At 38.5% G+C, this 27986-nt stretch overlaps 1 protein-coding gene across 12 annotated transcripts; it reads left to right on the top strand.

The window, feature by feature from the left end:
- Window positions 1-862: 862 nt before the first annotated feature.
- ZNF207 (zinc finger protein 207) lies at window positions 863-27986 on the top strand. 12 transcript variants are annotated; one of them, XR_012154966.1, is made up of 15 exons: window positions 863-1144; window positions 2052-2178; window positions 3909-4047; window positions 5041-5211; window positions 6810-6885; window positions 7480-7527; window positions 9558-9658; window positions 11107-11267; window positions 11976-12068; window positions 13292-13534; window positions 14441-14603; window positions 14828-15313; window positions 19500-19554; window positions 25164-25226; window positions 27797-27986. XR_012154966.1 is itself a non-coding variant. In XM_073311953.1 (13 exons), the coding sequence occupies exons 1-12, from the start codon at window positions 1104-1106 to the stop codon at window positions 14986-14988; spliced, it is 1524 nt and encodes a 507-aa protein (XP_073168054.1). In that variant the 5' UTR covers window positions 863-1103; the 3' UTR covers window positions 14989-15011; window positions 15234-15681. The 12 variants fall into 12 exon arrangements, 8 of the variants coding, with proteins under 8 accessions (XP_073168054.1, XP_073168056.1, XP_073168053.1 ...); XR_012154965.1 differs by having other exon boundaries at window positions 25161-25226; XR_012154964.2 differs by having other exon boundaries at window positions 25164-27986.

The following is a 27986-nucleotide window of genomic DNA, read 5'->3' as shown; positions in this document are numbered from 1 at the left end:
CCACTTAGGGATCTGGGGCAAAAATTGGGGGATTGGTCCTGCTTTAAGCAGGGTGGGGTTTGACTAGATGACCTCCTGAGGTCCCTTGCAACCCTGATATTCTATGATTCAAGCTTCTCCAAACAGCTCAGCCAATATGCCTCAAGGACAAGTTTGGTGTGACCACCTCTTTTGGTGACTATGATGGTTCAGTCTCTATAGTTCATTCATTGGTCTCTGTGCTGGGACTGTCAGGTTTGCCACTTAGGCCTTGTTTTGAGGGGACGAGATTCCACCCGTTTTGCCTTAGTGCCATGACACAGTGCATCAGTGCAGTAAGGCTACATGACATTGTGTTGATATTTTGAGGGGACACAATGGCGTTTTCCCTCAGCGCCACCACACAGTGCATCGGCCTGGGGAAGGCATGTGGTGATGCTGTGCTGACATTTGAGAGGAAGGGATGATGTTTTTGTTTAGTTAAGGGCCTGACCTGAGGTGTTGGTGTCGGAACACCCCTGAGGACGGGGATGATTTTTTCAGGGGAAAGGACTGTTTTGGTTGTGGCAGGCTACCATGGTGATGCCTTGCAATGAAGCTGTGGTGCTGCTGTGCAATGAGGTTGTGGTGATGTTCTGGAGTGCTGTTTTGTCAGCAGATAGGGGTCTGCAGGCACCTGCAGATGTTGCCTAGTGACACACAGACGCCACATCACAATGGCACAGTCTGTCCTGTCCAACAAGCCTGTGGGCACCTTAAACCTCTTCGCTGGCGGGTATCCGAATCCCTTCCCTCCTCACCCTTATCAGCTCCCTGTGGCCACCAGGGCGTCATGACAGAGGGTTCTACGCCCCTAGGCGGGACGTGAAAGGAGGTTGAAACAAAATGGCGGCCGTCAGCAATCGCGGTGTTTGTTAGGAGACTCAGAAGCAAAGGGCGCCTGGTGGACGTCACGTGACAGCCCCGTCGCGGCGGCTGCTGCTGTGCATCCTGGGAAGCCCAGGGCTTGGAGGCGGCGGCAGGAGGAAGCGGCGCGGCCATTTTGTCTTCCTACGAGAGGCCGCTGGAAGGCCTCCGGCTGGTGCCTGCTTCTCGCCTTTCTCTCGTTCGGTAGCGCCACCGCGATGGGCCGGAAGAAGAAGAAGCAGCTGAAGCCCTGGTGCTGATATCCTTTGCCACAGAACGGGATGGCTTCCCGGCCGGGACTGGGTGGGGGTAAAAGGGAGAGCGCGGCCTGGTCTCTGTTACCCCGGAACGTGGCCTAGTCTCTGCTCCCCCCCCCCCCAAATCTCCTGGCCGGGATGCTCCGCACTCGCTCAATTTCTTCTTCCTCCATTTTTTCACTGCCTGTGACTCAGGCTCTCCTTCCGCCCCCCCCCCCCCCCCGGTCCTTCACCGGGAGTCGCCCCGCGCTCTCCTTCCCTCACCAGGAGGCGGCCTGGGCTCGGGCTTTTCTCTCCCTTTCTCCCCTCTCCCTGCGCTGCGGGACGCGGCCTGCTCCTTCTGCCTCCCGACCGCCTTGTTTGGAATTTCAGCTGGGTGGTGTTTGTGTCCTGGTATTCCCTCCCCGCCAGCTCCACCGAGCTCCTAGCGAGCCTGCGGTAGTGGGTGAGCGGAGGAGTCTCCGCAGGAATAGATGACACTGTCCGCAGCAAGCTGCTGCTAGCTGGGACAGTGTGGATTCGTGGAGATGGAAAAAATCTTCATCTCTGCAGGGAGAGGCCGTAAAACTGTCTTAGAGAAACTTTAGAGAGACCTCACTCGCCTTGTGTGACCAACAGGGCTACAACTACGCTGCATACAACAATCAGAGAAACCTTGGTATTTAATGAGACTTGGTGCTTCCCTCAGTCTCCTAAAGGATTGACTGCTGCTCTGAAGGCAGCATTAAAGATCAGTTCAATTTGCTGCAGCCAAAATTTTGTTTCCTAGCCACCGTTTTAAATTCATCTTTTGACAGAATTGTATTACACTTGATCTAACTCCCCTGGTTTTTTCCCTGTTGCCATTCCTTTAAGCTGTTTGATACAAAAATCTTAAAGCTTCAGAATGTCCTTAATAATCTTGAATAGGTATTGCAACAGGGATTTTGATGATGAGAAAATCCTTATACAGCATCAAAAAGCAAAGCACTTTAAATGCCATATATGTCATAAGAAACTGTATACAGGACCTGGTTTAGCTATACATTGTATGCAGGTAAGGCTTTTTTTAAATATATGCATAACTTGCCTCATGTTCAGTTTGTCCCTAGAGTGATACTGCATTAAAAACTTTTTTAAGATTATTTGTTTATTACTGCTAGAATCTCAAATAAAACTTTGCTACAGTTGCCTTGTTTAGGAAACATTGATGTCTCTCTCCTCTATTTCTAATACAAGAACATACATCCCTTTTTATAAACTCACTGGTTTTAGTAATGCTGTCACAAATGTACATGATAGCATATAGATTAAACAGATCATCTTGGCCTTTCATTCACACTTGACATTGGGGAGGATGTATTAGTTGGTTTTAAATCCAGAAAACAAGTTCCTAAAATGGCTTTAGCATCTGTGTAGTTTATATTGACAAGGGAAAATGCACTTCTTAGTCTGAACCTATTACTGGATATGTTTAAACTACAGAGACTATACCAGTATAGCTACATTGCATAATGCTGGCATGACTCCATAGTGTAGACAGAGCCTGTGCTGACTGATGGGTTTTTCCATCCGTATAGGAATACCAAGTCTCCAAATGATGGTAGCCATCAACATAGCTGCGTCTACACTGGGGGTAAGTCGACATAACTGTGTCCATCGGGGATGTGTTTTTTTCACATCCCTGACAGATGTTGCTATGTCAACCTAACTTTTAAGTGTAGACCAAGCCAAAGACTAAAATTTTTCTTCATGAGGCTGTATTTACAAAGACAGTTAAAGTAGTATTAAAAAAAGGGATAAACCATGTAGTTCTTATCTAAGCTAAACTGTGAATAATGTACAGTAGCACATGCCCATCTTTAGCAGCATCCCTTAGTTTAAAAGACACTTCTTTTCCTTGTGAAAGTATGACTGGACACATCTTTCCCCTCCCCCAAAAGTTAGGTTATTGAGCAATCTGATACAGAGTAAAAAGCGTTAAATGTATTATAAATGTAATGGAACAAATTGCTCAAAACACTTTCATGTAGGGGCCAACACAAATTGCAGCTGTTTGGGAGAGACATTGCCAGTAGATGTTAGTTACAGATTTTAAAAGGAAAATTATTATTTAACTAAACATATGTGCATTTGTTATGGTTTTGAGTTGAGGTGACAAAATGGATAGCCTTAGCAGAATAATCTGTAAGATTTGACACTGCCTGTAGAAGTAATAAGAAAAGGACTACTTGTGGCACCTTAGAGACTAACCAATTTATTTGAGCATAAGCTTTCGTGAGCTACAGCTCACTTCATCGGATGCATACTGTGGAAAGTGTAGAAGATCTTATTATATACACACAAAGCATGAAACAATACCTCCTGCCACCCCACTCTCCTGCTGGTAATAGCTTATCTAAAGTGACCACTCTCCTTACAATGTGTATGATAATCAAGGTGCTGGAAATGGCCCACCTTGATTATCATACACATTGTAAGGAGAGTGGTCACTTTAGATAAGCTATTACCAGCAGGAGAGTGGGGTGGGAGGAGGTATTTTTTCATGCTTTGTGTGTATATAAAAAGATCTACACTTTCCACAGTATGCATCCGATGAAGTGAGCTGTAACTCACGAAAGCTCATGCTCAAATAAATTGGTTAGTCTCTAAGGTGCCACAAGTCCTCCTTTTCTTTTTGCGAATACAGACTAACATGGTTGTTACTCTGAAACCTGTAGAAGTAATGTTATCAGTCACAAAAATCTTAGCTGATTGCAATAAAGGAATCTAACTTTTTTGGTTTAGGTGCATAAAGAAACAATAGATGCTGTTCCAAATGCTATTCCTGGAAGAACGGACATTGAACTGGAAATCTATGGTATGGAGGGCATTCCAGAAAAAGACATGGATGAAAGGAGACGGTTACTTGAACAAAAAACTCAGGGTAAACTTGAATGTTTAGTTACTTACATCATATTTTCACCATAATATGTTAACTAGATTAGAGCCTATAAAGAGGTGCATAGCTTTATCCCTATTTACTATGAATGACATAGGTGTAAGTAATATTTAATGAATGTATAAATTGCATTTCTGTAGTAGTGAAACTAAAATGTTACAGTGGCCCTGTTTTGATCCTGAAATGCAGTGTCTTACAGAGCTCTGTTTAAACCATAAAATTGTAATAGTTGGGATTCGTGCTCTGTGAAAGTAAATACTTTAAATATAGACTTAAAGCTGGTCCTGAGGAAATAGTTTAGCAACAGGATTTGTTTGAAGGAAAATCCTTAGTGGCCTGGGTTTTACATTGCCATTCAGATTTGATTAGTGGAGCTGCCTTGCTCTTTAGGTAGTGGAGGTAAGGAATATCATCAGTGATTTTGGTTCAGCTAGAGAAGTTGATACATTCTGTAACTACTTTGGTAGGCTTTGCTGGCAACTTAAGTGACTAATGATATTTTCTCCTAGCCAAAGGTAACTGCTTTGGCAAGTACCCGTCTGGAAAAGGATTATCCTGTTACATAGCAGGAACTGTGACTTGAGGGTGGATAGAAGAAAAACAGCATAAATAGAATAGAGGTTTGGACTTCTTGGATGCTAAGAATGCCTTTGTGAACTTCCCTGGTGTTCTAGCCTCCCCCTACTGTGTAGATTAAGCTGTGGCATGCAGACCTAGGTGGCAGTTCTTAAGAATAATCCTGGTAGGGTTTCTTGCCCCACTTTACCAACTCATACACACATATAACACAAGGGAGGAAGGGTTATGTAAAATTTTTCCTTCCTTCCTTCCTTAAATACATAGTTGCAAATTACCAGCAAGGTGGTTTAAAAGTTAGTTTCAAATTAGAACACCTAGGTAGTAGATGAAATCCTGTGCTCTTAAACGCTGTAGATTTGTGTTGTTCTTTATCTGACAGTGTTCATTACATTTCTTTAGCAGAGAGCCAGAAGAAGAAACAACAAGATGATTCTGATGAGTATGATGATGATGAATCTACAGCTTCAACTTCATTTCAGCCACAACCAGTACAGCCGCAACAGGGATACATGCCCCCAATGGCACAACCGGGATTGCCTCCTGTGCCAGGTGCACCAGGAATACCCCCAGGTAACATAAGCTTTTAAAGCTAACATGGAAAAACCAAATACTTTCATTGAGATGCTACTTTAACGCTAGGATGATGGTCTGTCACCTTCCCAACACTGTTAGATATGACAGTATAACTTAGCTGTGCTTAAGCATCAGTCATGTCTTGACATCTTCTTTCTTGAAAAAAATACAACATTAAGAAATGTCACAATAGTGCTAAAAGGATTGCTGAAGTGAGGTACCAATCAAGGAAAAATGGTCATAATGCCACCTTTCTGGTCTAGCTTCAGGCTAGCTACTGCCTCTGTTTCCCCTTCAGTTCCTGGGCCAATTACCTGCCTGTGGTTCTCCCAGCCTTCCCAGGAGGAGCTCACTGCCACTCCCAGAGTCCTTCAGGCCCTTCTTCCAGGGCACTGTTTCATTAGTTCAAACACAGCTCACAACGTAACACACTCACAATCAGTGCAGGCTGCTGGGGCCCAGAAGCCTTTCATTCTGCTTCCCTCTCTCTCTGCTCCAGGGGAGTCACATGAGCCAGACTTCTTTCTGTAGTTCCCCTTCAACTGAGCCCTCTCAGCCCTTTGTAGAAAACACCTATCTCCTTCTCAGGTGGGTCTTATAAATTGAACAGGACTGGCTGGCTTCTGACCTGTTACAATCCATAAACATGAAAAGCTAAATGTCACTGATAGGTTCTTTTTATTTAATGACAGGATAGTCTTTCTGTTGTGAGTAACTTATTCCAAAAAATCCTTCCAAGTAGTAGCAATAAAGGGATTAATTTTGTGTCTATTCACTTAAAAGCCTAGTTGAGTTTCAATTCTAACATGACCAAATGTAGTTTTTGTATTTAAACATATTCCTATTCCAGATTTTTAATGAGTCTATAATTTGTTCATCATTTTGCACTTCCATTCCTTAGACAGGGTTTTTTGTCCACATTGCCTACCTGTGTTACCCTTGATAGTTTTCTGCTTTTATATACTATATAAATTGACTTTTTGACACTAAAAGTGATGAACATACCTACATCTGCTATATCGGAGAAGCTTTCATTAGCCTGTCTCCTGATGCCATTTAAGAATTTCACTGAGGTTGGAAACTGCCATTTAGGGAAGCAGTTGCTCTATCAAGGAGAGAAAATGCCCTAGTGAGGGAGCCTAGTTTGTAAGTGCTTAGACCACTAGCCTAAGACTTGGGAAACCTGGGTTCAGTTCCCTGCTCTGCTACAGACTTCTTGTGTCACCTTGGGGGAAGTCCTTTAGCCTTGCTGTGCCCTACAGGTGGGAAACGAATACTTCCCTACTTCACAGAAGTGTTACGAGGAGAATTACATTTAAGACTATTGAGTGCTTTGGGATTATGTATACACTTATATAAAGAGGAAGAGCGTCTATCCCTTAGTGATAGAAAATCAGTTTTCTGATCACGTGTCCAAATGTAGTGATGATACCTGCCCCCATCCTTGAAAACTCATGCAAAATATATCTTCAAGCAGTGTTAAAAAGGATTTTTCTCTAAAGCTTGTATACAAATAGTTGATCCAGTCTTGTTTGTGTCTGAAGTGTCACACTGATAAATCTATTACTCATCTAAAAATTACTTTCAATTTAAAGGTATACCACCCTTGATGGCAGGTGTTCCACCAATGATGCCAGGAATGCCTCCAGTTATGCCAGGAATGCCACCTGGGTGAGTAAAAATGTAGGCTTAATCAGTTGGCCTATGTTCATGCAGTGGTTTTTGCACACTAGCAGTTTGCTATCTAAATCTATCATTAGCGGCTCTGAACTGTTTTAGAAAAAATCAAAATCTCTGTGGAACTTTGGGGGGTTTATAAACTTGAGTTAATTTTAAAGTTAACATAGGGCCTGGAAGGTTATACCACAACGTCAAAATGTCACAAAAATTTAGCAGGTCATGTGCAAATGTGGTGGTGGTGGTGGTGGTGTTGCTCCTCTTCCTCCCACCCCCCAGTTAATATAATTGGATGTAAAATCTTGACTTGCTGGTTTAAACCCTTCCATGAACCCATTGTCAAATTTTGTGTTGAGTATATACATTATTGTATCAAAGGTTATCTCTTGTTTTCATCAGTTGTGGATCCAACCAGGAACAAGCTTGTTAGTCAGTTTAAGATTTTGTTAAATGAGATTTACACAGACTGGTTGTAGAGTGTACAGATGAGTTTTTAAATTGTTAATGGGGTTGACACATAACACCCTATCACAATGTGTTTGGAAAATCACAGGTAGATTTTTTGATTTTTGTCATACATTTTCACAGATTACATCAACAGAGAAAGTACATGCAGTCATTTTGCGGTGAAAACATGTAAGCATCTAATTAATAATGTAATTTAGGTACATTCATTATGCCATTTTATGTCAAATGAAACGTGTCATATTGAGCCCCTCTCAATATTTTAGTGTTCCGTAACTAGGTTTTGTGTAGTGCACAGTTTGAGGTTTTCATTGTTAAGAATAATAAGGGATCTCCATCTGGATCTATAAGACAAAACAAAGGGAGATAACATTGCAATAGCTGTCTTGTTTCCTACTTCACCTTTCATTTTGCAGCAGTCTTCAGCCTCATTTGGTCAATCCCTGTGAGTAGTGGGTGGTTAATTTTTTTTTTTTTTTTTTTAATGAAAACATTTCAGTGAGGATTCATTGATATATAGCTTAAGCAACCTGCTTAATGTCATGTACAATTTTTTAATTAGAAAAAAACTGTGGTGATCAGTCTGATTATTGCAGTTACATTCTACGTGGGTGTTTTTCTGTTTGGTTTTGAAATGTATAGCTTGAAGGATTTCATTCTGCCATCAGGACATTGCCAATTTTCCCTGGTTTTTAGTCTGAGTGGCACTTAAAGCTCTTTGTCAAATTTTAATCTGGATGGATGCTATGCCATATAGTAAGGAACATAATTTGCCAAAAAACTGCACTAGTCTATCAAACCAATTACAATCTTATAGATTGTAGTTATGACTTTACATTGTTACCAGTTTAAAGCCTAACTTAACCTAAAACAGATTTCCACTCGTTCTTTTTTTTAAAATAAGGGAACATCAGGATAAGTAAGACTAGCCTTGGCCAATGAAATAATATGTTCTAACTTACTGTACTTTAGCCCTGTTCTTTTCAGATTCTAAGAAACAAATGTCCATTTCATTACATAATATCCCTGCTGTTTCTTGTAAGTGCATCTTCATGGTAACAGTAGGAGGGCCTCCCTTATCCAAGAGTTCCTGAGAGAATCTTTGGATGCTGTGGGGTGCCTTCACTACTTTCCCTAGCCTGGTTGCAGGTGTTTCTAGTTTAAGAATCCTCATTCTTCATATGGTATCTTGTGGAAACCTTGCCTCCCATTTAATAAAATCCTGTGGTAACTAAATTGCTTACCTTGAAAAGTAATATTAGGACAGTATTTAATGTCTTTTTAGCTTATTTTAATGGAGTTTAGCAGCTACAGATGGTAGGAGGGGCCATTGGGATACCAGTGTTCCATATTGGAGGAAACTTCAACCATATCCAGTAGGTGAGAGGAATTTATTCTTAGAACAGAGAAAAAGCCATGACCTTAGATAGGCACAATCAAATTCTGCTGTTCAAAGCATAGCCAGAATTACTGTAAACTGATTTTCTGATGTTTCCTTCTTCAGTACATTTGACGGAACTTTATGTAGTCATCTTTACCTGTTTGGTTGTCTGTCAGACAACGTTGGAAGCAGAAACTTTTTTTTAAAATAGGAAGATGTGGCTGTGTATTCACAAAAATTGGCCTGAGACCTCAGACATATGTACTACCTGAAACTTCTGACTAATATTTTGTATAACTAACTTGATTTCAAGTTGACTCTGTCTCTTTACACATTGTTCAAGGTTAGACTGTTATTTATGTTATCCTGGAGTCTTTAAAAAATGAGGGGTAGTGTAACAGCATGATTTAAACAAATTTCCTTGGGCATTTTGTTAGTGGGGTACTAATTAGCTTAGCATTACACTTGGTATACAATTTATTAGTAGGCCACTTACACTGAAGCTGAGCCAATTAATTGAAAAGGACATGCTGGAGTACCTTTTTAATGGAGAGACTAGGCCTGGCAGTCTGATATTAAATCTGATTGATGTCACCTTAAGGAATTGAGTCCCACATGAAAACTGTTTCTCTTCCTGTTGACAGTGGAACCTCTTTTATTGGGGACTGGTTTGTCTACTGAGTCAAGATGACTTGAATTCCTCTGTTGGTGGAAATAACTAGGTTACTTGCAACACCTTTAGCTTAATATTAGTGTGTGCCAATAGTCTCAATAGGAGATCATTAGTGTTCATATTAGTCTCTATTTTATATTTTAATAGGATGATGCCAATGGGTGGAATGATGCCTCCTGGGCCAGGAATACCACCTCTTATGCCTGGTATGCCACCAGGTAGGTCAGTGATGTCGAACTCATACTGTGGTGAGCTAAATTATATCTTTTATTTAACTTGGGGTTCTTGGGTTCATATGATTAAAAGTCGGGCTGTATGCTACCCATACTTCATACTAGATTTCTAGAATTCAGTAGTGGCTTTCCACAAAGATAAAGGGTAGAATTTGGTGGCAAACTAACATTTTTAAATAGTACACTTTTATTTGTTGGAGAGGGAAAATGTGGAGAGTTGTTTTTCCTCTTTCATTATCCTTTCTCTCAAGCTTTTAAACACTGAAACAGCTGTGAAAAGCAGCTGACTGGTACTTCAGGATCCTAGAAAAGAGAAAATCGCTGTTTTGACTGCTGTTACTGACAGCTGGCTGAAATTGGTGCAGTCTTAAACTCACCTGCGATCCTAAACTCAACTGAGTAGGCTGGAAGATTCACACCCATTAGGTAGATTGTATAAAATAAGTTTATTCCTGTCCAGAATTGACTGTATTACACTATGTTTGGGGGAGCCCTTTTGTCTTATTTCAGGAAGCTTTATATTTTACACAACAAATTTTCTCCAGACTTTTTGTTTAGGTGATCGAGTATTTTAATGTGTTTCTTTGTGTTGAAGCGTTGCTTTGCTTTAAATCATAACTATAAGATTTTAAAAACTGCTTCATAGCCTTTCTCTTGTTTCGCTTGTAACCAGTATTGTGGGCATCTGTTAACTGTACTAACCGTTTTAGGAGAACCTTCCATGGCAATCACATGTCCAAAAGTAGTTTGGTTAAATCTTTTTTTTTTTTTAAACTACTAAGTATTGCAAGTGAGTTAAGTTGCTTAATTTAAAGGTCTTTTACGTATAATATGTCTACCGTCAGAAGAATTATGTTTCTGATTGCCTTACCTGGTCTTTTAATAGTCTGCAATATTGGCTGTCTGAGGGCGCCATTTCCATGTCCTCTGCAGAGCAATCAGTCACAGCCTGATCTGAGTTAACACTTTGCTACCAGCCCCATAAAGTTCATTCTCCACTAATGACAAACAGTTTGTCCAGGCTTCGTAGCAGCCTTATCACGCAGTTGGCAGCTTAGGTTTAGTTAGTGAATCTTACACAGGTTCTCTGAATTGCATGTGGAGTTAAAAGGAAAGAACTTGTACAACTGTGTTGGGGGGGTGGAGGAGTACCTAAGCTCCTGTCTGTCCTTTCCCTGTGTCTCAAAATTGAATCTGTAATTGTAAGGTGGAGGTGACAAAACTTCAGTCTTTCTTATAAGTAAGTGTGTTAATTTATATTATACATGCATATGTGTTTAATTTGTGACTATCTAAAACAGCTGTCTCTACAAGCTGATAAAATGTACATTGACATTACAGGCTTATCTATGTCAAGACTGCACATATTGTTTTTAAAACATTCTGGAATAGTGTACTCAGAAGGAATATTTCTGTTCACCTGTGCTTGAGTTTTTATTACAGATTCTTTCCTATTTTCATAGGTATGCCACCACCTGTTGGTCCTCGTCCTGGTATGCCTCCCATGACACAAGCACAGCCTGTGACAGCACCAGGCATTCTTAATAGACCTCCAGCTCCTGCTGTAGCAGCACCCTCCCCACAGCCTCCAGTTACAAAACCACTTTTCCCCAGTGCAGGACAGGTAAGGTGACCTTCAGAGACTCTGGAATCTTAACTATCTAGTCTTGTCCCTTACAATGGACTATAAAATTAAATCATTGTGACTGTTAGTACTTCTCATTGAAGATACTACAAAAGTAATTGATAAAACTTCTCACCTGTTTTGACTCTTTATTGTAATGCAGTTTAACACTAGGCTGCTGATTTTTTAAAAGGATTTTTATTCACTTTTTATTTCCCCTGTCTTCAGTGTCTTATAGCAGCCCAGGAACTAGGTATAACTTCTATCAGCGGATGTGGGGCAGTGGGGGATGGACAAAGCACTCTGACATTACTTCCCTTATGGAGGGGAATGGTTGGCTGAACTTTTTTCCTGTCAGCAGATGGAGATTTGACTTCTCAAAACTTTCACTAAAGTTCACAATGCACAAGTCTTGTCATGGTTTGTTTTAAGCAGGATTTCAACTTGTGGCCTCTTGATTTTTTTTTTTTTTCTTTTTTAAGGCTTGTGACCATTGCCATTTGTTGTAAATGAATACATCCTTAATTCTTTACTTGCTTTCAAGTATGTTGCAGAAACTTTCATAATGTCCTTTTTGCATTTTGGACTTCTGCATGGAAGATAATCATTTACAAAAATTCGTCCCTTGGATAAGAGATCCTTCCATATGGATATTTTCCACCCAATTGTTTGGAGACTGTTCACTGTTTCCTTTCTTTTATGCTACAGATGGGGACACCTGTCACAAGTTCAAGTACAGCTTCATCCAATTCAGAAAATCTGTCAGCATCTTCTAAAGCTCTGTTTCCTAGCACAGCACAAGTACGCAGGAAGTTGCAGTTTTAAAAAAGGAATTGCTTTGCAACTTAACCCTTTGGACCGTTATGTAAATCTGAAATTGTCTGCCTAAACATCTTCAGATAATTGCTGTTATATTCCTGATTATGTTTAGCTGGTAAAACTACAAAATCCTTAATTGTATATTACATCTTGTAGGAATACACATTTCGAAGTGTTCAATTTCTCTTGGATAATGGGAAGAAATGAGAAATACTACGTCCTGGTTCTGAAGGGTTAAAAAAGCATGAAAGCAGCAAAATGCATTTTAGTGGGCAGTGGTTAGCTTGATGCATGGTGAAACCTTTTTAGTTCATGCTGTTTAATCTTAATATAGGGAAACTCTAATTTGCATTATGTTCTAAAATTGAAACATTTGGCTTCAGTTAGAAGGTTGAATGGAGACTTGAAAATGTATGCTGGCTACTGCCAAAGCATTCTCTCAAGTGAAACTCATTTTTGTAGTATTTTACTTTTAAAGCAAAGTTGTCTTGTCTCTAATTTAATTTAAGCACAGACAGTATTGACTCCAGCCTCTTGTGTTTCACAGTGGACCTCAAATTTGTTTTCACTTTAATCATTAATGAGACTAAAATTTCAGGAAGAGCTGTAGACAGATATTTAAAAGACCTTTGCAAGACTATTGCAGTGTTTTTGTTATGGAGAGACTGCTTCAAAATTAATTTAAATTTTTAAAGTCTGACATGTTAGACATCTTATGCTGAAAGGTTTAGTTAAAGCCAAGATTTTCAAAACATCTAATTTCATTAATGAATGCTAACACTTGGAGTTGTATTCACTAATGATTGCTAAAGTACACTAATTGTAATAACAGAAATAGAAATTCACTTCAGCATAGCTTGTCTTTACTAAAGCAGAGTGGTCCGTAAAGGATTTATGTATTAAATTGAATGTTTTGGGTGAAATTATGCAAGAAAGTCAGCAGAATATATATGCAATTTTTATTTTGTACCTTTGTTTTAGCTATTGCTTTTGACCTGCAACATCTAGACTCTTACAGTGTGTGCACTAGGTTTTATTTTGTCTTTGTTTTCAGTTGCTTTAGTATTATGTGATGAGGCTGAACATTACTTTGGACTAGCTTATTTTAATTGTGTATCTTACTGGAAAGTTTCAGATATCAAACAGGTAAATGAGTCTTATTTTAAAAAGTAAGTATTTCTACTGATTAATTTTTTATTTCACAGGCTCAGGCAGCTGTTCCAGGACCAGTGGGTACTGATTTCAAACCTTTGAATAATACACCTGCAACAACCACAGAGCCCCCCAAACCTACATTCCCTGCTTATACACAGTCTACAGCTTCAACCACTAGCACAACAAACAGTACTGCAGCTAAACCAGCTACGTCTATAACAAGTAAGCCTGCTACCCTTACAACAACCAGTGCAACCAGTAAGTTGATCCATCCAGATGAGGATATATCACTGGTAAGTTAAAACCGTTTTTCTTAAGTTGATCAATGCAACTCATGTTTCCATTGCAATTGTTATGTGGTTAACAGGATACTTTTCTCTATCCCAGGATGACTTTAATGCTGGCAGGAGTATAAAATATGTTGAATTAATTTATCAGAAATTCATGTGAGGGGATATATCTTCAGTTTCAAGGTGGTGAATAACGTAATATAGAGTTAAGACTGCGTAACCATACCTTTATAAATGGTGAAACTGTTGCATTGACTCTAAGAATAACCCCTCCTGAGTGTGGCTCTGCCTTAATTGGCTCTCACTTCTGCAGGCTGATGTATCTGGCACAGTTCTAACTGTTTGATACAGACACATAGCTAGGCAGCCTGGCATGAGTGAGACTGAGCAATTGTGAAGTGCTCCTGACAGATATGAAAAACAATTATATGGATGCTCTTCTCCAAGTTCAGAACTGAAAAATCTCAAGACAAAGTGCATCCTGCTTTCCTAAGCAAGGTTAGAATTCAGGTTAGACTTAGATTTGTCCTTTAGATTCCCAGTTCATTTGAGATTTTTTTTACATATTTTAGTATTAAAAAGAGATTGAGTCTCATCTTTTTCAGCCCCGAGAGGATTGGCTCCTTATGTGCAAAATATTAGAGTTGACAGTATTAGTATAGCAGTTTGAAATAGTTGAACTTGCACTATGTGGTAGCTTTCCTGGGAAAGAGAGATACTATTGGTAATATACTTGAGAATTTTATAATAGCAAATTTAGTTCTATTTTTGAAGCTACCTTTAGTAACAATTTCAGTTTTATAAATTCTGGCTTATGTACCTGGACATTCTGCACCAATATTTAAATTAATATTTAACTACCTTTCTCTTTCTGGAGTGTTAAAACATGTATGTGTGCTGTATTTTTAGGAAGAGAGAAGGGCACAGTTGCCCAAATATCAACGTAATCTCCCTCGACAAGGACAGGTATCCATGGGCAATCCATCAGTTGGATCGCTTGGAGGTATGATGCCACCACAACCTGGAATTCCTCCACAGCAACAGGGAATGAGACCTCCTATGCCTCCTCATGGTAATCACACTTTTTCCTAATACATTTGAGTTCACTGAAAGCTTTTTAAATCTAGAAGCAGCAGTTAATTTGAAATGGATGGGTTTTTACAGAAATATAACTTAATGTTTAACTTTGTCTCTAACCTTTTGAATCCACTAAAATAGCTTTATTTTAAAATAACATTTTTAAAAAAGAAAACTAGTAGATACTTTTACTTTCATCTTAAAATGTTTTGTTCATAGGTCAGTATGGTGCTCATCACCAAGGCATGCCAGGATACCTTCCTGGAGGGATGCCTCCATATGGTCAGGGACCTCCAATGGTGCCCCCTTACCAAGGTGGACCTCCTCGACCTCCAATGGGAATGAGACCTCCTGTAATGTCGCAAGGTGGCCGCTACTGATGCTACTACACACAGTCTAATAGGTTTGGAGATTAAACCTTTTCTCATCTTGTGCTGTTAATATAGCCAAGCTTCCGTCAGTTAAGGCTTCATTGTGACTTTTAAAAAAAAATATCTTCCCACATGCAAGGAACTATTGGACATTCTTATTTTACATGGGAAAAATTTATTTGGAATAATAAAACAGGAACTTTTCCTGATGTTGCAATTTATACTGTATGGCTTCTTTTTCATGTTTCATCTAGGTTTTTAGAAGTGAAGTATAGTAAATATGGTTCGTTAAATTGTGAAGGCGCTGGAATTACATGAACATACCATCTTAAAGGCAAGTTCTGTAACATTATGTTGCTATTTGTAAAGTGATGCCTTCACAGCACTTCAGGTGCTGTTGGACTTCACGTCCCCAACTTAGCTTGGTGAGGGCTGTAACTATTCCCAACTACCTGTACATTTAAAAGTCTGAACATGTAACAATATTTAATGTATTTAGCGTTCCTCCTGTTGCAGGGTTTAAGTAAACTGACCCAATAAGGTCGTGTGACTTTTCTGTACTGTTATAAACTTCATTGTAATAAAACAAGACAAAAATTTATATGCCTTTTTATTCATGACCAGCTGTGGACAACTGCCTGCAAGGTTTGTACAGATGCATGCCACAGTAGTTATTGGTGTAATAAACGCATATTTACTGCTGCTCTTTTGATATACTCTAATTCTTGTTTGAACTTTGTCACTTAGCTGCATGTTGTAGTCTCCTAAGCAAGTAGACATAGACCTGTACACTTATTAACTAACTTTTAAAAAAATTATTAATAGGAATGAAGTTACAGGGTACATCTCATCTATTGTTTATAATTTGTTTAAAATGGTACAGGTTTCTTTAATAGGCCTTTCTTCTTGTCCGCAATAAATCTTAGATGACATTGGCACTTTCACATGTTAGCAAGATGTAATTGTGACCCCTGGCTGATGTAAATCCTAGTGCCAGATGCATCCTGTTAGTTCTTTCTTCAGATAACTTTCTTGGATGTGTGACTGCATCAATGCATGAACCTCAGGAGCCATTCAGGAGAAAACTTCTAGAAGCTTAGGTGCATGACACACAGTGAGTGATTTTATTGCTACTGTATTGAAAGTGACCTGCAAAAAGGAAAAATAGGCCTTTGGCCCATGTTTTGCCTCTCTGATGTGCAAAGAATGGGATTTTGTTTTCTGCTTTTACCATAAATATAAGGAATTACAAATCTGATTGTCTCTGGGTGGTGGTGGTTGTTGGACACAAGATGACTTGTGGATTGAAAGTTTTCTCAGCCCATTAAGTGCCTGGGTGTTGAACCTTTGAGACTCTTCTTCCAAGTGTCTTAATTACTTAGTTAACAAATCAGAATTTTGAATCTGAATTTGTCTCTTACCTTCTTACTCAGATTAATTTCCTTGATACGACATATATCTTACTTCTTTAGTTGACTAGTCTTCCAGTGTTGAGCTAAATTTCTAATGGAAAAATACAAACATGGGGAGAACACTTTTTGTGATGGGGGGGCTTCCAGGTCTTTTAAACATCAAGAAGCAGAAAATGGCAAATGTTGCTTTCCTTTGCAGATCGACTTTTAAATACAAGTTCCAGCCATAAGTTGTATCTTATCTGTGCCACTTGTGTTGTGGTGATACTCTTTTCCCTTGTTTTTCCATCGCATAGGCTGGCAGCCTTTACCCTAGTTTGGTCATCAGTGTAGTAGGTTTTCCTGTTTTTTTTTCTAACACTAAGCATTGTGACTTATTCTTATTTTTGGAAGAGAGTTCTTTGGTTTTTTACAGCTATGGTTTGTACCAGGAACTTCACATTGCTTTTCTTTCGTGCCCCATCTTTTCAGTCTGCAAATTTTAAAATTAAAGATATCCAGAACATTGTGCTGTCTTCCAGAAGAGTATGTGGCCCCATAGAACTCATTATATAGTGTCTCAGGTTCTTTGGCATCTTAATTTCTAGTTATATGGCCTTGGTTTAACAACTTAGAAATTTATCTGGCAAATCTCCAGAAACTTGTATTAATCTTAAGCAAGATCCATAGCTCTCCAGATGTCATAAAGAAGCATTTTTCTAGGCACTAGACGCCGTTTACCTGCTGGCCATCTGTCAGCTAACATGTAGAATAAATAAGTAGACTCATTCAGTAATTTGCTTGGAAATGCATTATGAACTGGCCTTGAGTTTTCAGTTATCTTTTTTTCCCTCCCTCCCTCCACACTTTTCCATTTCTCTACGATCATAATTTAATATGTCCATTGTTGTATTCCAGATGGAAGCTGGTTGTCTTCTGTATTCCTTTCTTCTAATCCCAAGGATCATTCAAAAAAACCCAAACATTAAAGCTATCCTAACACGTTTGACTTTTTTTTTATACCTCACCTAAAAACATTCATGTCAATAGGTTGATATTTGTATTGAGCCTGTAAAAACTGTGGAACTTCCAGCTTTTTCTCAAGCTCTTATGATGCTCTAAGGATATCTCTCCTCCTTCCCCCTGCTGTAGTTCTGTAATCCATTTTTTAAAAAACTTTTATTTTCTGCTCTACACCATTCCACCCCCCCTTTTCAAGGACGAGTAGTCAAAAAAAACCCCAAAACCCAAGAACCTTAATGCATGCATTGCTCACTTGATCTGCTCTACTAATTGTCATTATTTGTCCTTTAGTCCAAAATAGTTCCCATTTCTTAAATAGTTACTGTTTGGCTGGTTAGGTGATAGCATCGTTTTATAGCTCACAAATATTATTTTGGCTACTTAGAGGTTGGAAACATTTAGATCTCTTTTATTTTGTTCCTAACAGGACCTGAATGGATGAAATCTCTTACAAATATACTTGGCAAAGTTTAGTTATCTGCTCTTGGTATTTCTCAGGTAGACACTCCCTGTTTTGTTTCCTCTACTAGGAGACCTGTAATGCAGCTACCTTGAGTTGCTGTCACTTCTTTTTCAGTGGGAATGTTCTTACAGAATTTGCTGTCTCTTACTGGCCTCCCGTTTCATTTATGTCCAGAGTGTCAGACTTGCAGTAGAGTTTCCTGAGGAGACAAGCTGCTTTCAGATAAAGTAATTTTTATATGGATTAACCATTTAAATCCCTTCCCCTAAGATTAGCATGCCATATCTCATAGTGAAATGAGAATTTATGATTAAATAAGATTGGTTGATTGACTTGCAAACTACATAACCAAATGTTGGTGTAGGCACTAAAAACATCTTAGTGAATAATTTTTAGGCAAATGTTTAGAAACAGATGAGGAAAGTCAATGCTTGTGCAAAAGATTAAGCATTTTTCGTTAGAAGATCTAAATCATTTTTAAAATAGCCTCATGGTACTCCTGTGAGGTAGACATATTCTAACCATTTTAGAGACAGAAAATAAGTGATTTGCCCAAGATCATTCAGCAAATCATTGAAAGAGCCAAAATTATAAACCAGGAGTCTTGATATCATCTCTTTCTTGAGTTGTTAAACCACCCTTCAGCACAGAGGTTACCTTTTAAATTAGATTTTACAAAGGTAACTAATTTCTGTGGTCTCTAATCTGTGAGTGAACTAACTCTTTCCTTTGGTGAATGATTAGTAAGACTTTCCTGATGACTAGCTTTTACTCTTTTTGCAAATCATTGCTCCTCTATTTCAGATCATAGATTCAAGATACTGGTAATATGTTTGAGGATGGGATGCATATCTGATAATTAAAATGAATAATTAACCCTTGCTCTGTGCATGCACAGGAGGACACAAGCTTCTAGAAAGTATTCAACTGCTTCTGTGGTTTGCATGGTGCATGCACTCATTTCGAGTGTATGGAGCTGCAGAGCAAATTACCTGTGTAGTGCACTCAAGTCAATGGTAATTAATTTTTTCTGTGAACTAATGGATAAAGTACAGCATATAATCTGAAATTATTTTGCAGAAACCAAAGAATTCTGAACACAAGACGAAAAGAAAAAAAGCAAGACTTGTTTAGTTTACACAGTGAGAAGGGCAATATAATGACTTCTGATGACAGAAGTTGAAACTGTAACAAACTAGCCTGTCAGCTGGTGTTGCAATTTCTAAAACTATTTTAAATTTTTTTTGTCTGGTACTAAATATCTTAATAATTGTACTGGTCTAGCTACTACAGAAGACATTAAGGTGAGGGTAAACTTTTCAGTGGCTGATGGGATTTTCACCTAACATTACTTTTTGTGAACTAGTACAATAAATGCCATCAGTTATGGGAAAAATACCCATAGACAACAGAGTTGTGTTCCAGTCATCAAGCTACAAATGAAGTAATCTAAAGTCAGAACTTCGTACAACTCAAAAATAGTCAGAAAGTATAAAAGGTTTAGTTTGGAATTAACAAACAAATGCTAAGGCAGTAACTTCTTTTGTTTGCTTGATCACTGGAATTTTGTTAATTTTGAATGCATGTCTTTCACTTAATTGGGTTATGTTTTTCTAAAATTTAAATTTTTCTTCTTCCTATAGCCCTGCCATAGGACAGGCTGAGGCAGAGTCTCAGTGTTGCCCTGTTCAGTCTGAGGCAAGTGGGATTTATTTTATTCATTCTGGGGGCTTTCACAGCTTTATGGCTGTTGGATATTTATGTCCCCAAACTTGCAGCAAGTTTGGTGAAGGCCCCTAAATTTAATTTAATTTAGGATTTTTATAATCTTTTGGTAGATGGGCTCTATATTAATATTCATACTTATTGGCTGTGGTGTTTTTGAAGAGGTTGGGGGGAAGGGATATTTAAGATCGATGTGGATGCAACTTTTTTCCCTTTATCCTTCAGCCATTTCCCTTTTTTCCAAATTCCATGCACTATTTTTTTGATGGTAATATTTAATAATGGAACTACATGTAGCTTATAGGAACACATCTGTTGGGTGATGCTGTTGCCTTTTCTGGGGAAATGTATTGAATGCTACTTAACTTGAAATCCAGAAATTTTATCATAACACTTTAAATCCGTTTAGTTATTAGGCCTACAGTATTAATTATAAGAATATTAGTCAGAGCTGGAGGCATAAAATTAGCTGTATTTATAGAACCCTGAATAATAATTTTCCATAAAAGGAAGGATATAGTGATATACTTAACATTTTTGTTTTCACATGTTATACCATGAAAGTTACACCAGAAGAGTAAATATTAATGTAGAGCCCTGCAAAGAAGAAATACAGATTTGAGTTGGTAATTAGAAAAAAGGAATGAGAAATTGAAGTTGTAGATTTTGCAAAAATGTCAGTTTGAAAGATTTCCTTTTCATCAGCCTCTTTTTTAAAAAGGCATAATATTGTAAAGTTTGGTGTATTGCACCATGTATTCTAAAATCATGGCATTCATTGCGAATTTTGAGGGATTTTTCAATGTAACTTAACATGTTTAATAACTACCGTTACCATATCAACAGTATTGAAGATAAAACTGTACTCTTATTTAGAAAATGAGAACTTTACTATCCTTAAATAATTTTAAAATTACTGTTTGAGCGGACTGCCCTTTTGCCTTTTTCTTGCGAAAGCATTTGATACCTAGACAATTTCAGCCTGAGAATAGGTTTTGTTCCTGTGTAATCTGACTGCCTCTTGGCAGCATTTGACTCTTACAATTTTCAAATTAAAAAAATTAATGTTTGCTAGGTTATTTGAAATTGCTGCAGCAGATGAGTTTTTAAAGACAGTTTTTGATGCACCATAGAAACCGTTCAATTTCTTTAACGTTTCCTTAAGTAATGGTTAACTTGTATGGCTTTCACAAGTCTGGTTGTGGCTCACATTGTCTTTAATACAATTGACTGTCACCTACAAGAGTGGAACGTGTTCCTTCTGCCCTGTTGCTTTCCCCCTTTGGAACTCCTGCCCAACTTCCCCACACTCACATTCTGAACCCCTTCTGGGTTTCTGATCCTTCCTGGTGAGCTCCAGAAACTAGTTCTAATCCTCACTAATGCCCAAATTTGTGAGACCTACGCACTGAATGTTAACTGTATTCAAGTAATTGTTGAGCAATTTGTGTTATATTCCTTATTCTGTCAGTTTAATGTTACCATTTATAACACTACAAGACAATACTACAGTAACTAGCATTTTTATACTAAATTTATTCAAGTTGTAAGAGCACTTATTAGGTCACTTCACTGTCTTGTCTCCTTATTTGCATAAACTGGTCACAGGCAAGAGTTTTCTTGCAGAAGAGAATTGAATAAGTACTGTGTTGTATGTGTTGCTACAGGTATCTGAATCATTCTGTTAAGACTCAATTAATGAAAAGAGCCAGAGATATTTAGTGTTTAATATTCATTATTGATTCAGTCTGCCTTATATCACCATTTAATAGACTGACACGAAATAGTTTCCATCCAAATATTTGCATTTGGTTTGGTAAGTCTTCAGGTGTATTTTGTAGTAGAAATGTTCAAATGTAGATTAATGTATGCCCTCCCCCTTGTCCATAGTGTACATTTGTACAAAGATGATTATCCTTCTTTGATCCACACTTGGGTTATATCCAATAAACATATATTCCTTGTGGCAGTTAAATGTTCAGTGTCATACTCAAACCATCAATTTGTTTTCACCTTTGCATTGTTTGAAGATACTAGTTTAAGATGGTCATGAGAAATCACTTACTTGCACTTCCTATTTCTGTTGTGCTAATGCTCTTAATATAATTTAAATGTTTCTTCACCATGCCAAAAAAACCTGATGATTCTCTTGTATCTATCTTGTGAAATGAGACTAAGTACTGTAGTTCGTTCCTCCCCTATCACTGTAGGGATATTTTCTTTTCTGCACTAGTTATTCTCATGTAAATTTGAGAACATACTTCTTGGAATCCTAGTAGAAACTTTCATCTGGAGGAAGACTAATCGCTTTGCTATCTACTTCCGAAAGATGTACTCAGTGGCACTCCAGAATAATTCTGTAGGATGTTGTGTGTATTTGAGCTTCCTTTGCTGTAATTTTCAATTCAATGCATTTCAAGTGGTATCGGAAATCTCAAGTTGGTCTTCAGACACAAGCTTCGCTTCTCCCTTTCTCCCTGTTCCTGCCTCCCTCTAAGGGAGTTTTGATTTTCAAAAGTTTCTCGTTTTGAGATTTCAGTAAAAATTTGAAGTTCATAGGTCTCAGTGACTTCAGCAGGCATGCCAATATTATCTTAATTCAGTGCCACAGTTGATGTCCATGTATTAATTTGAAAGCAACAAGAGAGCAGTTTGCATTTGCTTTAAATATTCAGTGGTGATATATGACCTATAAAAGGTAGAGAGGCTTTGCTTTCCTTCTAACCACCCATAATGGCACACTGCTTTACATTATTTAATTTAATAGTTTTTCCTCAGCTCCTAGATCAACTGACCAATCTTAAGTGTTTCAAAAAGATCTCTGAACACAAATCTAGTTCTGAAGAAAAAAATCTTGCTCCTAGTGTGAAGCTTGTCTGACACCCTTGAGTGTGGATCTAAGGAGGATATTGCCAGGAAAAACTTAAATTGTAAACAAGAAATTCCCTAATTCAAAGTAGTGTGAACTTACTGATACCCTGTGTGTCACAAAGTTGCTCCATTTCTGGCTTCCGTGTCTTTTCCCAAAGGCTCTTAAGAATCACTTTAAAATATTACTCTTATTTTCCTACATTCTAATGGAAGCATTAGGTATTATTCCATTTAAAGCTACAAGGACCTATATTTCATGGACAAGAAATGCTATAATGTTAAACTGCTAAATCAGGTGAACTTGCACATATCTCTCGTTACATGCAAGGTAAATAATAGGAGTGGCAAAGTACATGCCATGCGTTAAGTTCTTGGATGCTTTAGAATGCTGTGATGTTTGCCTTATACAGAACACTTTGTATATTAGTATTAAATGGTGTCCCTTAAGTGCTGTGGAAAATACTTAATTCCAGTGTGCCTATTTTCAAAATGATTTCACTAAAGCAGGGTTTCTCAAACTCCATTGCATCATGACTGCCTTTTGACGACAAATTACTACATGACCCCAGGCAGGGGGACCGAAGCCTGAGCCAAAACCAAAGTTTGACCCCTGCTGTCCGGGGATGGGGCAGGCCGAGGAGGAGGCAAAGCCGAAGCTTGAGGGCTTCAGCCCTGGGTGGTGGGGCTCTGACTTCGGCTTCAGCCCTGGACCCCAGCAAGTCTAATGCCAGCTCTGGCGACCCCATAAAAACGGGGTCGTGACCCACTTTGAGGTCCCAACCCACAGTTTGAGAACCACTGCATTAAAGTAACTAGGATTTTCTATAGCCCAGTGATTCTCAACCTATTTACCATTGTGGGCTGCATCCAGTACTACCTGTATGGCCCTGAGGATGTCACATGGGCTGCAGCTCTGTGCTGATTGGGCCACAGGTTAAGAACCATTGCGATAGCCAATCTGGAGAAAAGCAGTTAGTGGGTTTAGTGGCCTCTTTCTGCCACAAATGTAGTGGTGGTCCATTTTCGTGTTTGCCATAAAAACTTGTCCAGATATTAGTTTAGGAGTGGGAAAAGAACTGAGGATAGTTGCTTTGGAAATAGACCTTGTTGAGTTTTTGTGTTTGTGCAAAACACATTTAATCATCTGACTGTTGTGATTCAGTAAAAATACATTGCTCAGATGGCAGCTCTCTGCAGATCTCTACCCCATCAGAATAGGAAGTAGATAAGAATAATCACAGCTAGAATGAATATTGGTATCATGTTTCTGCTAGTGTATCTGCAGTTTAACTGCAACATCATTGCTGGCCAAGTGACCTACGTATACTGAGGACCTCTGTGCAAGAGAGCCAGACTTTTAATCCACAATTTCTTGATCCCTTGGCCAACACAGACTTGAAATACAACAGACTCCTCAGGGTGGTTACAATTTGTGCGCCTCACTTCTCAACCCAACTTTTTTCTCAAGAGGCGTGGAAGGATCCACAGTCAGGAGTCCTGACCAGTCCTTGATTGGCCAGATGGTCCCCACGTAAAGCCCGAGAGTAAAGGAGGAAAAGGTGAACTACCAGTTGGATTTCCACTACAACATCCACATTTCATTCAGGTCGTCAGACACAGTGTAGTGTTGTTAAGATCCAGGCTTTTTATTCAGCCTTAATTCAAATTATATCTAGTAGGATGGTATATCTTGAATGCTGGGATACTCCACACTTCTCTGCAAGTTTGTGCACCAGTTCTTTTGATTTCTCCAACCATCTATCTCCCTAGCAGAAAACTCTAGTTTTAATAGTACCATTTTTAAATGGTGCTGAACTCATCTTAAAACACTGGTAATGAGCTCATCTCAAGGTTTGTCTTGACTAGGAATTAAAAGGTAAGACCAACAGCTGGTGACAGTGTAGCATTCTCTTGTATAAGTTCATGTTTGATGTAATAGATGATCATTTCAGGCTTCCTAGAATAGTAAGTTAAGAAATCTGATTTTTGAGGCCATGGGATTTTTTCCCTCTCCCCTCCTTTATAGGGTGTGTAGAGAGAAGACACGTTGTGGCAGGGAAGTTGATAGGTCAGATGAGGTATGTGTTGCCTCAGGGTTTCCTTTTTGTTTTTGCTATATCAGTATAAATTTTAATCACATTTCAAGAGTAATTCTTTTTAAATTGAATTACACATCTGCTGTTCCTACTAGAACTGTGTTAACTAGTCCCAACTTCAACCTCTTGGTTTTGAATGTGGGAATTTTCATCATACCTAAGAACAGCCCACATATACTCAAAGGAATCCATTTCTCTGTTCCCTGATTTATGAATCACACACCAAGACAAAGTAAAACTGATTTCACAAACAACTTCACCTCTATTGCCTCAGTGAAGCAGGTGAAATTTGAGAAAATAATAAGTGTACCCAATCTATTTTCACTGAGTGCTCTTTAACAGGGTCGCTCTTGCAACTACAACTTGTAATCCCTTAACATTCAGGTTTGTCCAAGAGGTATTTATCATATTACACTTGTCTGGTACATGAGTCAGAAAAGTTTGAATCAAATTTAAAGGCAAATTAACCATAATTTTATAGCTGCCTTTAGTCCATTTCTTTTTTTAAAAAGGGACATTGTACCAATTGAGCTTTGAAAAAAAAATTTTAAATGAGAACTCAATTATGGATAAACTCCTTGATTTAATACAACTTGTGTTTTTGTTAACTAGCAGCAGAATTTCAGCATTTGCTACTTACTGGTAGAGAAGAAAAATCCCACAGCACTGCCAGTACAGGTTAGTTTAATCTGTAAGTACCTGATGTTCCTGTTTGAAATACTGTGTTCAAATACCATTTAAATACATGAGGAGAGAGTCTTTTGATCACCTAAATGTAAATACGTCTTTGTTGTGTAGGATATATGTTGCTGTCTTCAGTAGTGAGTAAATTTGTAGAATTTAACAGTTAAAAAAAATACAGTGATTCTAACTACACCTAGGGGTACTATGCATTTACAAGCACCTGATTAACGGAAATGGGGATTAAAAGTTTTGATAGTCATTTTGGCAGTATTGAGAAGCTTAATGGACACATGGATGTGGATTCAACGGTCACTTCTTCAGTAATTCACTTACTACCGAGAGAAGTCATTTTACCAGAGTGAATTGGTGATACAGGATTTTGATATTCGCTTATATTGGGGATTGGGTGTTCATGCCCCTAATACTGTAGCAGTAATTTAACCTTGACTTAAATTTTCTGTTTACAGATAATATGTAATATCACCTGACTTAATACCCCCACTCTTATATATTTGCTGTAGTAGGCCCTGTGCATGGGATTAGACTCTGAAATCCGTTTTAGCCCCTTTCTACACTTCAAAGAGCTCCTACAAATGTTTTCCTCAGAGACTTTAGTTTACTCCATATTTCTTGCCTTTCCCTCATATTCCTCTTTACTTTCTCCTTCCACCCCTCCAGTATTGCTTAGTGTGCTTTATCTGCTTAAATTTGAAGCAGGTGACTTAATTGTTTGGATGTTTTTTGGTTGTGCAGTGTCCTGAGTGTCTCGAGTATTTTGTATGAAATTAACTTCAGAAGATAAAATTTTGTATGTGTACACAAATATACTGTGACCGTTTTTAGGTGCTCTACAAAAATAAACTCCAAAACTACAGCACATTAAAGATCAAGGAAAGCCAACGGATGGAGGTAGTCTAATAGAAACTGAAACTGTCATCATCTCAATTTACCTAATTAGAGCAACAATCTGAATAACAATATGATAAGCTGATATATACAGCTCCACCAAGTTGATTTCAGAATTGAACATCTTGCATAGGTTTTAAGAATTCATTCTCAATTGTAATAGCATGTTAATTTTTTATGTTATAGAAGAAAACATGCTGACTGGTTTTAAGAGCTGTGATAACCTTTGTAGTTTTAGCAGGACACATCACCCAGGGACTCTTATTGTATGCTCAGGAATTCAGACTAAATGTTCACTTGCCTGCAAGTGGCAGCACACGCACTTCAACTTTCTCACTTGTGATGTGCCTGTTCAGACTTCTCTTTTGGGAACCTGGCGGGTCACTTTTATATTGGCTTTAAAATTAATCTGTTGGCCTATAACTCCTAAACATGACTGGGCGTTATGTGCACGTGTAAAAACTACAGATTCCTTACTTTGAAATCAGTGACTATATGTAGTAAAGTTCACAAATCTTTCCTTTTAATTGATATTTTTTAAATAATTGTGAATCCAGTTGCTGTTTGTGGCACCAAATCTCTCACCTTGTTAATAAGTGGTTCCTTTGGACTGCAATATTCTGTAAGGTCAGCTTACAGGGGTTGCTAAAAAAGAAATTATTTAACCTTCTACTTCACAGTACCCCCAATTTGGTATTGAACACTCCCCTTTGCCACACCCATCCTCTAGTGCAGGGGTCGGTAATCTGCTGGCAGGCTGCGAGACGTTTTGTTTATGTTGACCATCTGCAGGCAGCTCCCTGGGGCCGCAGTTCCCTGTTCCTGGCCAATGGGAGCTGTGGGAAGGAGCAGGCTGCAGGGATGTGCTGGCCATGGCTTCCCGCAGCTCCCATTGGCTGGGAACTGCGAACCGCAGCCCCAGGGAGCTGCGGGGGGGGAGGGGGTCGTGCCTGAGGACGGTCAACGTAAACAAACTGTCTCGCGACCTGCCAGCGGATTACCCTGATGGGCAGCGTGCGAAAGGTTGCCGACCCCTGCTCTAGTGCTTCATATTACCAAAAAGTACAATGCTTTACGATTGCTTTAATATAATGAGCTATGGTGGAAATGCCACCTTTCTGAGATTTTTTTTTTTGCCAATTAAATAGCCCACAGCATAATATGAATATTGTTTCAATAATAAAGAGCTAAGTGCATTTTCCTTTGACACAGCAAATTTGGATTTTTCTGAAAGGATACTGGGAATCTTTAGACCTGTCATTACTACACAAGTGATCTTAAGTTGAGCTTTTGGTCCATTGTCATAGCTGTCCTTTAACATACAATTGGATCTTTTATTTTACTGTGGCAATTACTTGGAGGCCATACTAAGAGTTTATCTATCTTCTGTGAACCAACAATCATTCAGGTATTGATATTAAAAAGTGTCCCAAATTCATGTTCTTTGAAGAAGTGAAGTGAATGGGACCAAGTTAACTGTTTTTAGAACATTAAAATATGCCCATCAATCTGTGAGCACGTGTACAAAACTTGTAACAGATGGTAAAAGTATTGGTAAGAGGGAGGGGTAAACTGAAAGGTTGGTAAGTATGTGTGTAACTCTGTAAAATGCATGTTGACTGTAGAAATGGTAACTGTCTGCAGTTTAATTTTCATAGCATTCAGTTGACAGAGAAGTGTTGAGGACCATATGGAACCAAGAACAATGAATCAAACTTGCATTCTGTGTGTTCTTATGAGGCTCATATTTCTTCAGGAATGGGAAATTGGATATATATACTTCCATAATATGTATCTATTTAATTCTGACTTTCTCTAATGATTAAACTTAGTAATTTAATAAATGAA

This window comes from Lepidochelys kempii, chromosome 14, assembly GCF_965140285.1.
Source record: "Lepidochelys kempii isolate rLepKem1 chromosome 14, rLepKem1.hap1, whole genome shotgun sequence".
Taxonomy (NCBI): Eukaryota; Metazoa; Chordata; order Testudines; family Cheloniidae; genus Lepidochelys; species Lepidochelys kempii.
This window is presented reverse-complemented; position numbering and strand designations above follow the sequence as displayed.